This window comes from Thalassophryne amazonica, chromosome 9, assembly GCF_902500255.1.
Source record: "Thalassophryne amazonica chromosome 9, fThaAma1.1, whole genome shotgun sequence".
Taxonomy (NCBI): Eukaryota; Metazoa; Chordata; class Actinopteri; order Batrachoidiformes; family Batrachoididae; genus Thalassophryne; species Thalassophryne amazonica.
In genome coordinates, this window is record NC_047111.1 from 40,340,962 (window position 1) to 40,355,441 (window position 14,480).

At 45.3% G+C, this 14,480-nt stretch overlaps 1 protein-coding gene across 1 annotated transcript in view; it reads left to right on the plus strand.

The window, feature by feature from the left end:
* The window catches only part of larp1 (La ribonucleoprotein 1, translational regulator), a 162,476-nt gene extending 149,176 nt beyond the window's left edge, over positions 1 to 13,300 (plus strand). The window contains exons 17-18 of the mRNA XM_034179048.1: positions 8,410 to 8,537; positions 9,124 to 13,300. Coding sequence (XP_034034939.1) covers positions 8,410 to 8,537; positions 9,124 to 9,339 — 344 coding nt within the window. The 3' untranslated portion in view covers positions 9,340 to 13,300. The remainder of the gene's footprint in view (positions 1 to 8,409; positions 8,538 to 9,123) is intronic.
* The last annotated feature ends 1,180 nt before the right edge of the window (positions 13,301 to 14,480 follow it).

A 14,480-nucleotide genomic window follows, 5' to 3' on the forward strand; every position in this document is an offset into this window, starting at 1 on the left:
ACAACTGAAGGAACATCCATCCTCGTAATTTTTGCCAGGGGTTGTACACACACACATGAACGGGTTCATAAGTATTTATACACACATGTAGAAGTTGTCTTTTGATGAAAAGACGAGCCGAAACTTCTCTCATTAAGACTCCTTGAGTCGAGTTTATTAACAGACTACCAACATGTCGCCGTAAGAATATATGGACTACAAACATCAATCAATCAATCAATCAATTTTTTTTATATAGCGCCAAATCACAACAAACAGTTGCCCCAAGGCGCTTTATATTGTAAGGCAAGGCCATACAATAATTATGTAAAACCCCAACGGTCAAAACGACCCCCTGTGAGCAAGCACTTGGCTACAGTGGGAAGGAAAAACTCCCTTTTAACAGGAAGAAACCTCCAGCAGAACCAGGCTTAGGGAGGGGCAGTCTTCCGCTGGGACTGGTCGGGGCTGAGGGAGAGAACCAGGAAAAAGACACACCGCGGAGGGGAGCAGAGATCGATCACTAATGATTAAATGCAGAGTGGTGCATACAGAGCAAAAAGAGAAAGAAACAGTGCATCATGGGAACCCCCCAGCAGTCTACGTCTATAGCAGCATAACTAAGGGATGGTTCAGGGTCACCTGATCCAGCCCTAACTATAAGCTTTAGCAAAAAGGAAAGTTTTAAGCCTAATCTTAAAAGTAGAGAGGGTGTCTGTCTCCCTGATCTGAATTGGGAGCTGGTTCCACAGGAGAGGAGCCTGAAAGCTGAAGGCTCTGCCTCCCATTCTACTCTTACAAACCCTAGGAACTACAAGTAAGCCTGCAGTCTGAGAGCGAAGCGCTCTATTGGGGTGATATGGTACTACGAGGTCCCTAAGATAAGATGGGACCTGATTATTCAAAACCTTATAAGTAAGAAGAAGAATTTTAAATTCTATTCTAGAATTAACAGGAAGCCAATGAAGAGAGGCCAATATGGGTGAGATATGCTCTCTCCTTCTAGTCCCCGTCAGTACTCTAGCTGCAGCATTTTGAATTAACTGAAGGCTTTTTAGGGAACTTTTAGGACAACCTGATAATAATGAATTACAATAGTCCAGCCTAGAGGAAATAAATGCATGAATTAGTTTTTCAGCATCACTCTGAGACAAGACCTTTCTGATTTTAGAGATATTGCGTAAATGCAAAAAAGCAGTCCTACATATTTGTTTAATATGCGCTTTGAATGACATATCCTGATCAAAAATGACTCCAAGATTTCTCACAGTATTACTAGAGGTCAGGGTAATGCCATCCAGAGTAAGGATCTGGTTAGACACCATGTTTCTAAGATTTGTGGGGCCAAGTACAATAACTTCAGTTTTATCTGAGTTTAAAAGCAGGAAATTAGAGGTCATCCATGTCTTTATGTCTGTAAGACAATCCTGCAGTTTAGCTAATTGGTGTGTGTCCTCTGGCTTCATGGATAGATAAAGCTGGGTATCATCTGCGTAACAATGAAAATTTAAGCAATACCGTCTAATAATACTGCCTAAGGGAAGCATGTATAAAGTGAATAAAATTGGTCCTAGCACAGAACCTTGTGGAACTCCATAATTAACTTTATTCTGTGAAGAAGATTCCCCATTTACATGAACAAATTGTATCTATTAGACAAATATGATTCAAACCACCGCAGCGCAGTGCCTTTAATACCTATGGCATGCTCTAATCTCTGTAATAAAATTTTATGGTCAACAGTATCAAAAGCAGCACTGAGGTCTAACAGAACAAGCACAGAGATGAGTCCACTGTCCGAGGCCATAAGAAGATCATTTGTAACCTTCACTAATGCTGTTTCTGTACTATGATGAATTCTAAAACCTGACTGAAACTCTTCAAATAGACCATTCCTCTGCAGATGATCAGTTAGCTGTTTTACAACTACCCTTTCAAGAATTTTTGAGAGAAAAGGAAGGTTGGAGATTGGCCTATAATTAGCTAAGATAGCTGGGTCAAGTGATGGCTTTTTAAGTAATGGTTTAATTACTGCCACCTTAAAAGCCTGTGGTACATAGCCAACCAACAAAGATAGATTGATCATATTTAAGATCGAAGCATTAAATAATGGTAGGGCTTCCTTGAGCAGCCTGGTAGGAATGGGGTCTAATAAACTGTTGATGGTTTGGATGAAGTAACTAATGAAAATAACTCAGACAGAACAATCGGAGAGAAAGAGTCTAACCAAATACCGGCATCACTGAAAGCAGCCAAAGATAACGATACGTCTTTGGGATGGTTATGAGTAATTTTTTTCTCTAATAGTTAAAATTTTGTTAGCAAAGAAAGTCATGAAGTCATTACTAGTTAAAGTTAATGGAATACTCAGCTCAATAGAGCTCTGACTCTTTGTCAGCCTGGCTACAGTGCTGAAAAGAACCTGGGGTTGTTCTTATTTTCTTCAATTAGTGATGAGTAGAAAGATGTCCTAGCTTTACGGAGGGCTTTTTTATAGAGCAACAGACTCTTTTTTCCAGGCTAAGTGAAGATCTTCTAAGTTAGTGAGACGCCATTTCCTCTCCAACTTACGGGTTATCTGCTTTAAGCTACGAGTTTGTGAGTTACACCACGGAGTCAGGCACTTCTGATTTAAAGCTCTCTTTTTTAGAGGAGCTACAGCATCCAAAGTTGTCTTCAATGAGGATGTAAAACTATTGACGAGATACTCTATCTCACTTACAGAGTTTAGGTAGCTACTCTGCACTGTGTTGGTATATGGCATTAGAGAACATAAAGAAGGAATCATATCCTTAAACCTAGTTACAGCGCTTTCTGAAAGACTTCTAGTGTAATGAAACTTATTCCCCACTGCTGGGTAGTCCATCAGAGTAAATGTAAATGTTATTAAGAAATGATCAGACAGAAGGGAGTTTTCAGGGAATACTGTTAAGTCTTCTATTTCCATACCATAAGTCAGAACAAGATCTAAGATATGATTAAAGTGGTGGGTGGACTCATTTACTTTTTGAGCAAAGCCAATAGAGTCTAATAATAGATTAAATGCAGTGTTGAGGCTGTCATTCTCAGCATCTGTGTGGATGTTAAAATCGCCCACTATAATTATCTTATCTGAGCTAAGCACTAAGTCAGACAAAAGGTCTGAAAATTCACAGAGAAACTCACAGTAACGACCAGGTGGACGATAGATAATAACAAATAAAACTGGTTTTTGGGACGTCCAATTTGGATGGACAAGACTAAGAGTCAAGCTTTCAAATGAATTAAAGCTCTGTCTGGGTTTTTGATTAATTAATAAGCTGGAATGGAAGATTGCTGCTAATCCTCCGCCCCGGCCCGTGCTACGAGCATTCTGACAGTTAGTGTGACTCGGGGGTGTTGACTCATTTAAACTAACATATTCATCCTGCTGTAACCAGGTTTCTGTAAGGCAGAATAAATCAATATGTTGATCAATTATTATACCATTTACCAACAGGGACTTAGAAGAGAGAGACCTAATGTTTAATAGACCACATTTAACTGTTTTAGTCTGTGGTGCAGTTGAAGGTGCTATATTATTTTTTCTTTTTGAATTTTTATGCTTAAATAGATTTTTGCTGGTTATTGGTAGTCTGGGAGCAGGCACCGTCTCTACGGGGATGGGGTAATGAGGGGATGGCAGGGGGAGAGAAGCTGCAGAGAGGTGTGTAAGACTACAACTCTGCTTCCTGGTCCCAACCCTGGATAGTCACGGTTTGGAGGATTTAAGAAAATTGGCCAGATTTCTAGAAATGAGAGCTGCTCCATCCAAAGTGGGATGGATGCCGTCTCTCCTAACAAGACCAGGTTTTCCCCAGAAGCTTTGCCAATTATCTATGAAGCCCACCTCATTTTTTGGACACCACTCAGACAGCCAGCAATTCAAGGAGAACATGCGGCTAAACATGTCACTCCTGGTCTGATTGGGGAGGGGCCCAGAGAAAAAAAACAAACAAACATGGCGCCGCGCGCCAACAGAAAGGCAGGCAAAAAAAAAAGAGCACGTCACCCGAACTCTTAAAGGGACCGCTCCTATTATATGAATCACATGGCACCTAACAGAATACTCATAAGAAAGTGAATTATGCCGTCAGTGTTGAGAGCACTACACATGCCCCCTCTGAATTCACTTTAACAGGACACCTGAACATAAAAAGAAAAGGAGAGAAAATAAATGTATCAACGGCATGGGGGGGCGAATCAAACGTCCAGTGCGGCTCCGCTGTATGGGAGAAGGCGGAACCGCCCCTTCAGTGGCTGTCTGCGGGGCTCCCCTGCGGCATGGTCGAGGGGCGGGGGGAACAGGCAAAGGGGGCCTAGTCAGAGGCCGTCCTCGTTTCGGGGGTTGCGCCAACTCAACTGGCGTGGCCAGATCTAGGTGAGCTGGCTTAAGGCGGTCCACAGAAATACACTCCGGTTTGCCCCCAATGTCTACCACAAAGTGCTTGTTCCCAGTTTCCACGACACGGAAAGGGCCCTCGTAAGGTGGGCGGAGAGGTCAGTGGTGACCATCTGCTCGAATGAAAACATAGCCAGCAGGCTGTAGGCTACTGGGGACGTGAGAGTTCGGCAAATCGTGACACGAAGTAGGAAGTGGAGCAAACAGCCTGGCATTATCCAACAGGCTGGAGCGCTGGAATGTGGCTGACCAAGGGGCCGTGGTGTTAGGGACGAAATCCCCGGGGACCCGTAATGGCTGACCATAGACCAGCTCTGCGGAGGAGGCGCGAAGGTCTTCCTTCGGTGCTGTCCTGATGCCCAGCATTACTCATGTGAGCTTGTCAGACCAGGAACTGTCCTTCAGGCTTGCAGGCAGGGAGGCTTTCATCGATCTGTGAAAACGTTCGCAGAGGCCATTAGTCTGGGGGTGGTAGGCCGTGGTGCGGTGGAGGTGCCTCTGCCCACCGTGTGGTCCTGTCGACCATAGTGAGTAGATGAGTGTAACCCTGGGAAGGCGGAAGCGGGCCAACGAGGTCGATGTTGACGTGGTCGAAACGTCGTTCCGGCACTCGAAACTGTTCCAGTGGCGCTTTAGTGTGGCGGTGTACTTTGGCACGTTGGCACGCTACACAGGTGTTCGCCCAGTCTGTCACGTCCTTTTTGAGACCATGCCACGCAAACTTGGCTGCCACCAGCCATTGTGAGGCCTTGGTTCCAGGGTGTGAGAGGCCATGGATGGCGTCAAAAACAGGTCGCCTCCACTTCACAGGCACAGCCAGCCTAGGAGAGCCCATGGAGACGTCGCAAAGCAGAGTGGTGCCAGCGTCGCCAAATGCCACATCCTGCAGCTGCAGCCCAGTAACGGATGAACAGCAAACCTGCACGTCCGGGTCTGTGGCCTGCTCTGCTGCCATGCTGTCGTAGTCCAGGCCAAGGTGGACCGCCCCCGCAACAGCGCGGGAGAGGCAATCTGCGACATGGTTGTGCTTTCCAGAAAGTTGTGCAATGTCCGTCGTGAACTCCGAAATGTAAGTCAGCTGTCGCTGTTGCCTGCCCAACCATGGCTGAGTGACTTTGGACATGGCAAAAGTCAGAGGCTTGTGGTCCACAAAAACGGTGAACTTGTGTCCCTCCAGCAGTGAACGAAAGTGTCGGATGGCGAGGTACACCCCAAGTAGCTCCCGATTGAAGGTGCTATACTTCCGTTCACTGGGACGCAACTGCCTGCTGAAAAAGGCGAGAGGCTGCCAGGCATTATCCACCCACTGCTCGTAAACCGCACCGACTGCATAGTCTGAGGCGTCCGTGGTAAGTGCGATTGGAGCGGAGGAGGAGGGATGGGCCAACATGGCGGCTTTAGCCAGGGCTGTCTTAGCGTCTGCAAAAGCCTTGTCTCTTTCCGGGCTTCAGCCCACAGTGTGCTTAGGCTTGCCGCCTTTCAGAGCCTCGTACAAGGGCCGCATGATTTGGGTGGCCCTGGGGAGAAAACGGTGGTAGAAGTTAACCATGCCTAGGAACTCCTGTAAGGCTTTGACAGTGAGTGGGCGTGGGAAAGTGGTGATGGCCTCCACTTTTGACGGAAGAGGAACGACCCCGTCCTTTGTGACTCTGTGCCCCAGAAAGTCTATGGTGGACAGGCCGAACTGGCACTTGGCTGAATTGATGATGAGCCCGTGCTCGGCAAGTCGCTCGAACAGAGTGCGTAGGTGCGAAAGGTGCTCTGAAGGTGATGAACTGGCCACCAGGATGTCGTCAAGGTACACAAACACGAAAGGCAGATCCCGTAACACAAAGTCCATGAGCCGCTGGAAAGTTTGAGCAGCATTCTTGAGGCCAAACGGGGTGCGCAGGAACTCAAACAAACCAAACGGCGTGATCACAGCTGTTTTTGGGATGTCAAGAGGGTGTACGGGCACTTGATGGTATCCTCTGATCAGGTCCACTTTTGAAAAAATGACCTTACCAGCCAGGTGCGCTGAAAAATCCTGGATGTGCGTTACTGGATAGCGGTCAGGCGTTGTCGCGTTGTTGAGCCGTCGGTAGTCCCCGCAAGGGCGCCAGCCCCCCCCCCCCCCCCCGGCTTGGGGACGAGGTGCAGGGGGGAGGCCCAAGGACTGTTGGAGCGACGAACAATCCCCAGGCGCTCCATGGACTCGAACTCTGTCTTGGCCACGGCAAGCTTGTTCGGCTCGAGGCGTCGAGCGCGGGCATATACAGGTGGGCCAGTGGTGTCAGTGTGATGCTCGACACCGTGCTTGGCCGTGGAAGAGGAGAAAGTGGGCTGTGTGAGTGCTGGGAACTCGGCGAGCAGACGCTGGAAACTGTCCGTGACAGAGAGCAGGCTGGAGAAGTGCAGTGCATCGGAGTCGTTGAGGAAGCATGCATACGAACAGAAAGTGACGGCGTCGATCAAGCGCTGATTTTTAACGTCCACCAACAGTCCATATGCACACAAAAAGTCTGACCCTAAGAGGGGAACAGCTACTTTGGCAGTCACAAAGTCCCAGCTAAAGCATTGGCCCCCAAAACACAGTTCAACATGCCTTGTGCCGTACATACGGATGGGGCTACCATTGGCGGCTTCCATGGGGGGGCCGTGGGTGTCAGCTACCACGTCCACCTGTGAAGCAGGCAGTAGACTCCGCTGTGCCCCTGTGTCGCAGAGGAAACGTCGGCCAGAGACGGAGTCATGGATGAAGAGCAGCCTGCCGGCATGGCCGACGCTCATGGCCACTAGTGAGCGCCGGCCGTGGCGTTTCCCACTCCACTGAAGCTGCATGGAGAACGGCATTGTTTGGCCTTGGGGCCAAACCTGGCGTGGTATAAGCACCTGAAGACCGCTGCCGACGCGGGGCTGCTGCTGCGATGAGCATATGATCATCTGGTACCTCTGATACAACACCAGCAGGGAGAAGGGCGGCTGCGCAGGGTTGCTGACTCGCCAGGAAACACTTGTCAGCCTCAGCAGCCAGTGCTCTGCAATCAGTGCTGGCGGTGTTGGCCAAAGCAGCTCTCACATGAGCAGGCAGTTGGCGTAGGAAAAGGTGGAGGAAAAGGAAATCCGGCTTGTTGTCGCCAAGCAGGTCGAGCATTCTGTCCATTAGCTCTGAAGGCTTGCTGTCACCGAGCCCTTGAAGACCGAAAAGCCTATTGGCCCTCTCAGCGTCAGACAGTTCGAATGTTCGAAGTAAGTATTCCTTCAGAGTTTCATACTTGTCCGTCAGAGGAGGACTTTTAAGAAGGCTCACCACTCTTGATGCCGTAGAACTTCCGAGGGCAGATACTACGTAGTAGTATTTAGTTTTGTCAGTGGAGATCTGATGCTTCAGTCTGAGCAAACCAGGCCGAAGCAGAAGATTCACAGAATTCGGGTTGCTTGAGAGACACAGCGTTGGCAGTCATGACGATCTGGATACGTCCAGCAGACAAACATCGGGGTCACCAGTGTAAAAGTTGTCTTCTGATGAAAAGACGAGCCGAAACTTCTCTCATTAAGACTCCTTGAGTCGAGTTTATTAACAGACTACCAACATGTCGCCGTCAGAATATATGGACTACAAACATGGCGCCGCGCGCCAACAGAAAGACAGGCAAAAAAAAAAAGAGCACGTCACCCGAACTCTTAAAGGGACCGCTCCTATTACATGAATCACATGGCACCTAACAGAATACTCATAAGAAAGTGAATTATGCCGTCAGTGTTGAGAGCACTACACACACATTATTGCGTTGTCGACTGCAGCGAAATGCCTTCTGAGTCAAGTCTGCTCTTTGAGCCCACAGTCATTATTTTCTGCTCCAGTAAGCTGTATTGGATGGACAAAATGAGAGTAACTGTGTCCCTGTCTAGCTCGTTTTGGACCTGACTCCACTATTACCCAAAGAGAGGCACAGCTGGCTCCTCTATTAATCAGAGTAAAAAAAAATGCCGTTGTTGCAACACTCGTCTGTATTTCTCTGTCTTCTTAGGTCAGCTTTATGGGCTGGAGAAGTTTTGGGCTTTCCTTAAATATTCTAAAGCCAAGAACCTGGAGATCGACCCCAAGCTGCACGAGTACCTTGGAAAGTTCAAACGTCTAGAAGATTTCAGAATCGACGTAAGTAGAACATTCTAAATTGTGCATGGTTGTCATATCTGGAAAAAAAATTGTTTAAAGATACCATAAGTGACATTTTACACATTAATACAGCAGCCAACAACAATTTTTTTTATGTAAAGATTAAGCAGTTTAAGGTGATAAGTGTGCGGAGAATGAAGAAACACTCCCTCTGTCCGCTGAGCTTTTACGTCCTCTTGTTTGTAGTCTCTCCAAGCATGTGCATTTAGTGGATGAGATTTCTGGGTGTCTATGATTAGTGTATGTACTATAAATCTGTAACATCATTGTTCATGTTTGATTTATGAACAGTGATGACTTTAAAAGTGAAAGTGTTTCCTACATTATTTTTACATATGTACATCAAAACTGTTACACTGTAACAGTGACTGTCTGTTTTAATATTTCAATTCCAAAATCAGTTTTATTTACATAGCGCCGACTTGCAACACGTCACCCCACAAGAGGAAGGTCCAACACTAGGAGACCAGGCTCAATTGCGTGAGCACCTGCTCTGGTCACCAACCGGAGCATTTGTCACTGTTCTCTGCTCTGTTGGCTTATTCCGCTTTCTTCTTTCTTCCAGCCCCCAATGGATGATGGAGGCCGGAGGAGACACTCGTCCAGTGGCGAAGGACGCCGCCGTCACCCGTCTCAGCCCTCCAACCGCCCTCACAACCAGGCCACCTCGGGCCAAAGCTCCGCCCTCACCTCCAAGGACGATGCCAAACCCAGCAGCCAAAAAGCAGGCGCCACTGCTGCCGCTGCCACTTCTGCAAAAGGCACCAAGACACTGAAGTAACTCCACCGGCCCATAGGGATCATCAGGTCAACCACATTTGCAAGTTGCCAGTTTTCTCAGTGCCACAAGAAGAGGGAGGGGCTGTTGGAATTTGATTTGAGCATGAGATTTTTTTTTTTTTTTTTTTTTTTTTGGCAAATTGTCAGAGAGAATTTGGGAAGAAAAAATAATTACTTGGCTCACTTTCTTGCAGTGCTTTATTTTCCCTCCTCTCTGTACTGAAAACAGCAGAACTGGATTAAGCACCTACAGACTGTTTCCAGTTGACACGGCAGATGGTTTACAAGCTTCTCTCTCTCTCTCTCTCTCTCTCTCTCTCTCTCTCTCTCTCTCTCTCTCTCTCTCTCGCTCAAAGAAAGCAGTTGGAAATTGTGCTGACTTCCTGTTTCTCTCTTTCTCTAACTGGGGCCCCTCTTTGATCTTCACTGGCTGAAATATTTTTGATTCCTCGCCCAGATCTCACAGTTGTGATTAATATTTCTTCAGCATGTCTTGAGATTGGAGACTTGGAAATAATGTGAATGAGATGAAGCGTTTGAAAGCCACAATGGCGGCCCCTAGAGGCCACGCTTCTGCTTACATCTAACTGGACCAAAGTGGTTTGAAACCGAGTGACTGTGGAGGCCCCCGTGCTCTGCGGTGGGGCTTGAAACTCAAAAAAATAAAATTCTTTATTGCTGGACGTTGAGGGAAAATAATATCAAGCAAATGGTAAAAGCAGAGGAAGAGACTCGTACCAACCCTCAATATGGACATGATCATTTAAAGTTGCCTTATTTTAATGGTTTTAGCGCTTCTAACTCGCCCACCACCTTATCACCGCACAGCGTTGAAATCAACCTGTACATCTGGCTTTCAGCAGGGGCCACTAGATGGTGCCGTGTCTGCCGAAATGTTTTCCATCCATCACCTTTTTGAATCTGTCTTCCAAGTGTCATTTGGCCTGTTACATGTCCCGAACTTCTACCCCTGTTTGTAGCTTTTTGTGCAGAAACATTTGCGCCTGGTGAAGGTTTGACGCCGTAAAAAAAAAAAAGAATGAAAGCCTGCAGTTGAGTGGATTGTTTCAGTGGGAGTAGTGTCACACACACACACCTGCCCCACCCCACCCTGATGATGACTGTTTGGGTGCTTCTACCTCCACCTGCATCCATGCATTTGCTCTCCATCCATCAGTCCACCATCAGTGACTCTGCAGGACTGGAATCCTTGATCTGGATTACTTGAAGAAGCGATGAGGGTCGCCGTGCCGTGGGTGCTCTGGGTTGGTGTGGCTCAGATGTCAAGATGCCTAAGAAGGCCTGTGGCACCTCTCCGCCTCATCCCGTTTGCCACGCACGAGTGCAGGTGTAGCGGTGAACACACGCAGCTCCACACCTGGCCTCAGATTTCAGTCATCACTCTTCTGCTCCTCAGCTCTGATAATCCAGCATGGGTCACTTAATCCACTTTCAGCGCAGAGGCTCAGTTTGATCTTCTTCCACACATACAAATGTGAATTTGACAGATGGAGACAAGCAGCTGTGCCTCCCTGCTACTTGGTATTTTTTGTTGTTTTAATAGAACAGATGATATATTTGTCTTACACATGTATGTACTTTTTTAATTAATGGTTTTTCATCCTTTAATTCTTATTTTATTTTAATTTGCAGTGTTCCAGAGTGTGTTGTTATCATGGTGATGAGGATTTGTGTAAAAGCATCTCTGGATTTCAGGAACGGGAACGTCACACTAAAGGGAATGTTATCATATTGTCAAAAAACCTTAACATCTTATTGGTGTAAAATGTTTTTAATCTGCCTTTTACAGTTAAATAAATGAAACCAATCTGTGCTCAGAGAAAATAAAATTTATACCTCAGCTGGATGTGGATCCTCGTGTTTACGAGTGGATCCAGACCCCCCGTATCAGGTGCTTTGGATCCACGTTGTGCCGAACTACTTTCCTTTGGCCATCTTTGTTGATGGAGGGACAATAGTTACACACAAAATGGATCCCCAGTCTTGTTTAACGTATCAGTTTTGTAAAAATACAGTCACGGCTGAGGTATAAAAACAAAACACCCACTCGTATGAGCGGAGGATCCAGTGAGTTGGGGATGGGATGAGTTGGGAAGATCACCTTCACCTCCGGCTCAGGTGATCTTCCGCTCACATTTCTCCCCCCAGACAAATGGGTGTTTTGTCATTGTAGCCATGAAACTGCTCTGACATGCCCAGATAATCTGTGTTGGGGATGTGGCCAGCAACAGATCTTTTCCATTTAAACCAACAGGCACAGAAACTGTTTGGCTACAACCTTTATTATCTGCTCAGAAAACTGCTGGTAAGTGTCAATTTTGTTAAAGCTGTGTATTACACAAAGCCTTAAAAGCTACAGTTTGTAGGATTTAGGGCCATTTATTGGAATGAATGGAATCTGGTATTCATGAATAGCACATTCATAAATTATTTCCTTGAGTTTAGATTGAGCCCTTCATATCTATAAAGGAGCATTGTTCCCACCCCCCACCCCTCCACCCCCTGACTTTGCTTGATGCACAGTGTTCAAAAAGGAACATACTTAGTCCACCTTTCACTTACTGCAGGGAAGCCAAAAGACTGAAGGGAAAAAGAAGGTTCCTCTCCTGTTTCGCTGTCTCCTCTGGTTGCAGGTACAGGCAAACAAATTTAAGAACACGTAGTGCTTATGACAGGAGAGGACACGGAAGCATGAGCCTCCACCACCAAGGAAGCAGAAAACAAGAAGGGGACACAAAATTCTGTGTTCTGCAGCCTCACCACTAGATGACACTAAAACCTACACAGTGTGGCTTTAAGGTTGTATGGGAAAAATGCAAACAGCAGATTGGAATAGACTAAAAAAAAATGTTTTAAATGCATATTACACATGTGACACTATATTTATCACACTGGGTTTCTGTGAAAATCCTGAAAAGCAGCTGAAGGATTCCACAAAAAAAATTTTTTTTTTTTAACTAGTCAGATGGCAATGCACCCATTTCACTAAAGTGTTGCTTCTTTTTTCTGTCGTTGTCGTTTGGCCTGTTGGTTGATGTCCCGGTGGAGTTGACATGGATGGTCAGAGAGGTCTGTCAGAGAGGGCGTCACATCAGTGCATTTTCTTGCCGTGAAATTCAGAATGGTTGGAAACATTAAATGTCAGCAGTATGTTTGTGCTTTTTTCCTGCCCTTATTCTGTTGTTAGCTTCTGGGAGCTTTGGGTCTGTTTTAAATGCAAACAAAAAAAAGCTAAATGCTCAGAAAGCATTTCCTGGAAATCAGTGATTCTTTATATTTCATTGAGCTGGTGTGTCTGCAGACATGGCGAACAGCTACAAGAGGGCCTTCTTGCCGTGACAGGCACATCATCCTCCCTCTGAATGTGAGCGCCACCTGCTGCCCCCTAATTGTGACTTTGAACAGCTGTTTGGGGGGGAGTTCAGGTGATTTTTGGGAATTTATAATGGGACGTGCTGCTAGCTCCCCAAACAGACTGCAGGGGGCGCTGCGGCCTTTGCTCCTCAGTTTTACAGACTTGGACAGTGGAGAGAAGGGCGATGGGGGGAAGACTATAAATGAGCGATGACGCCCGTGTGGCCTTCGTGACATCGCTCAGAGGAGTAAATATGGCTGTGACGTCTGACGGAGGAAAAAAAAAACAAAATTCCATAAAGCCATATGAATAATAACAAACTGTGTATAAACCATTAAAGCGTGTTAATAGTTCATTACATTACAATATCCTAGGCTTGTCATGAGGAGAAAAAAAAGATGAAAATGGACTAAAAGGAACACAAAAAAAATACAAAATGGAAAAATGTAAAATACTTGAATGAGATGTCTGTATTATAACATTTAATATTCAAAATATCTGCTTTGTAGGCTGATGGGATTCGCTGTTAGTGTTATTTGTAATTTGTAGTAATTATGCTTTTCGTTTAATAAACAAAAAAACGGACAAAAAAACAAACATGGATATTTTGGTGATTATTTTGTGAGAGTGATCTGAAAATAATGTGATTGACATTTGCAGGTTTTTCATGAAAATGTGTGGAAGTGGGTTTCAAATTTGTAACAAACCTTTACACAGACCTGAGTTTGTACAGTGACCTTTTTTGTAATTTTCTCTGTCACCATAATGGAGTTGAAAGTACTTTGGGCTTTAATTCAATGACTTTGACAAAAACAAGGATTGTATTTAAAAAAAAAAGGCAAACCCTGTGCACAGGCAAAATGATTACAAAAACATCCAGATACTTCTGGACCTGACTGCACTTGGTCTTGTCTCAATGCTGCTTTGAGTCATAGCACAGAGAAGAAATGACTATTTTTAACAGTTGAGTCTTAACATTGACATTCACAAGGGAACCTTCAAAATCACATTTTTTCAAAGTTCATCCTCAGTACAAGAACATCTCTACAACTGATGTGTCTAACATATAAAACCACATTTAACTCTGAAGAGTTTCTAGCAAGTGACACTGAAAAGTGTAAATCTTGTGTGGCTGTTTCCTGAGAGTGCAAAGTGAACACAGCACGAGAGCCTGGAACTAGTAAGCTGGAAATAATGTTGGTTTAAAAAAAAAAAAAAAAGTTGCTAAACACAAATGTGTCAATAAAAATCACTCTGACTGTAGCTCATCTTTATATTAAATGCCAAGTGGTCTGTGCGTGAGCATGTATAGGGAGAGCTGACATTTGCTGTGTTTGTGTTTTGGGTCAAGGATGACCACCGTAAAAACACAACGTTCACAGAACTAATGTTTTTGGAGACCCTATGAATAATGGCTAACAGTGAACAATGGATGTTGATAATTCCATTTTGGACTCACACGTCATTCCAGCAGGGGGGCAGTAAATAATCTATATATTAAAAGCAAAGTGGTCTCTGTACTTGTGCGTGTGTGTATATATATGTACCTTCGAACACAGACAACCTGGGAAGAGCTGATATTTGCTGTTTGATATGCTTGGTATGTATTTTGGGTCAAGGATCAATGCTGCTAAAATGGAACATTGATAGGACAAATATTTTGGGAGAAACTAAGGATATTATGTAACAACAGTGAACAATGGACGTTGATAATTCCATTCTGGAGTCACACACCATTCCAAATCATTTATAGAAACTTGGCATAA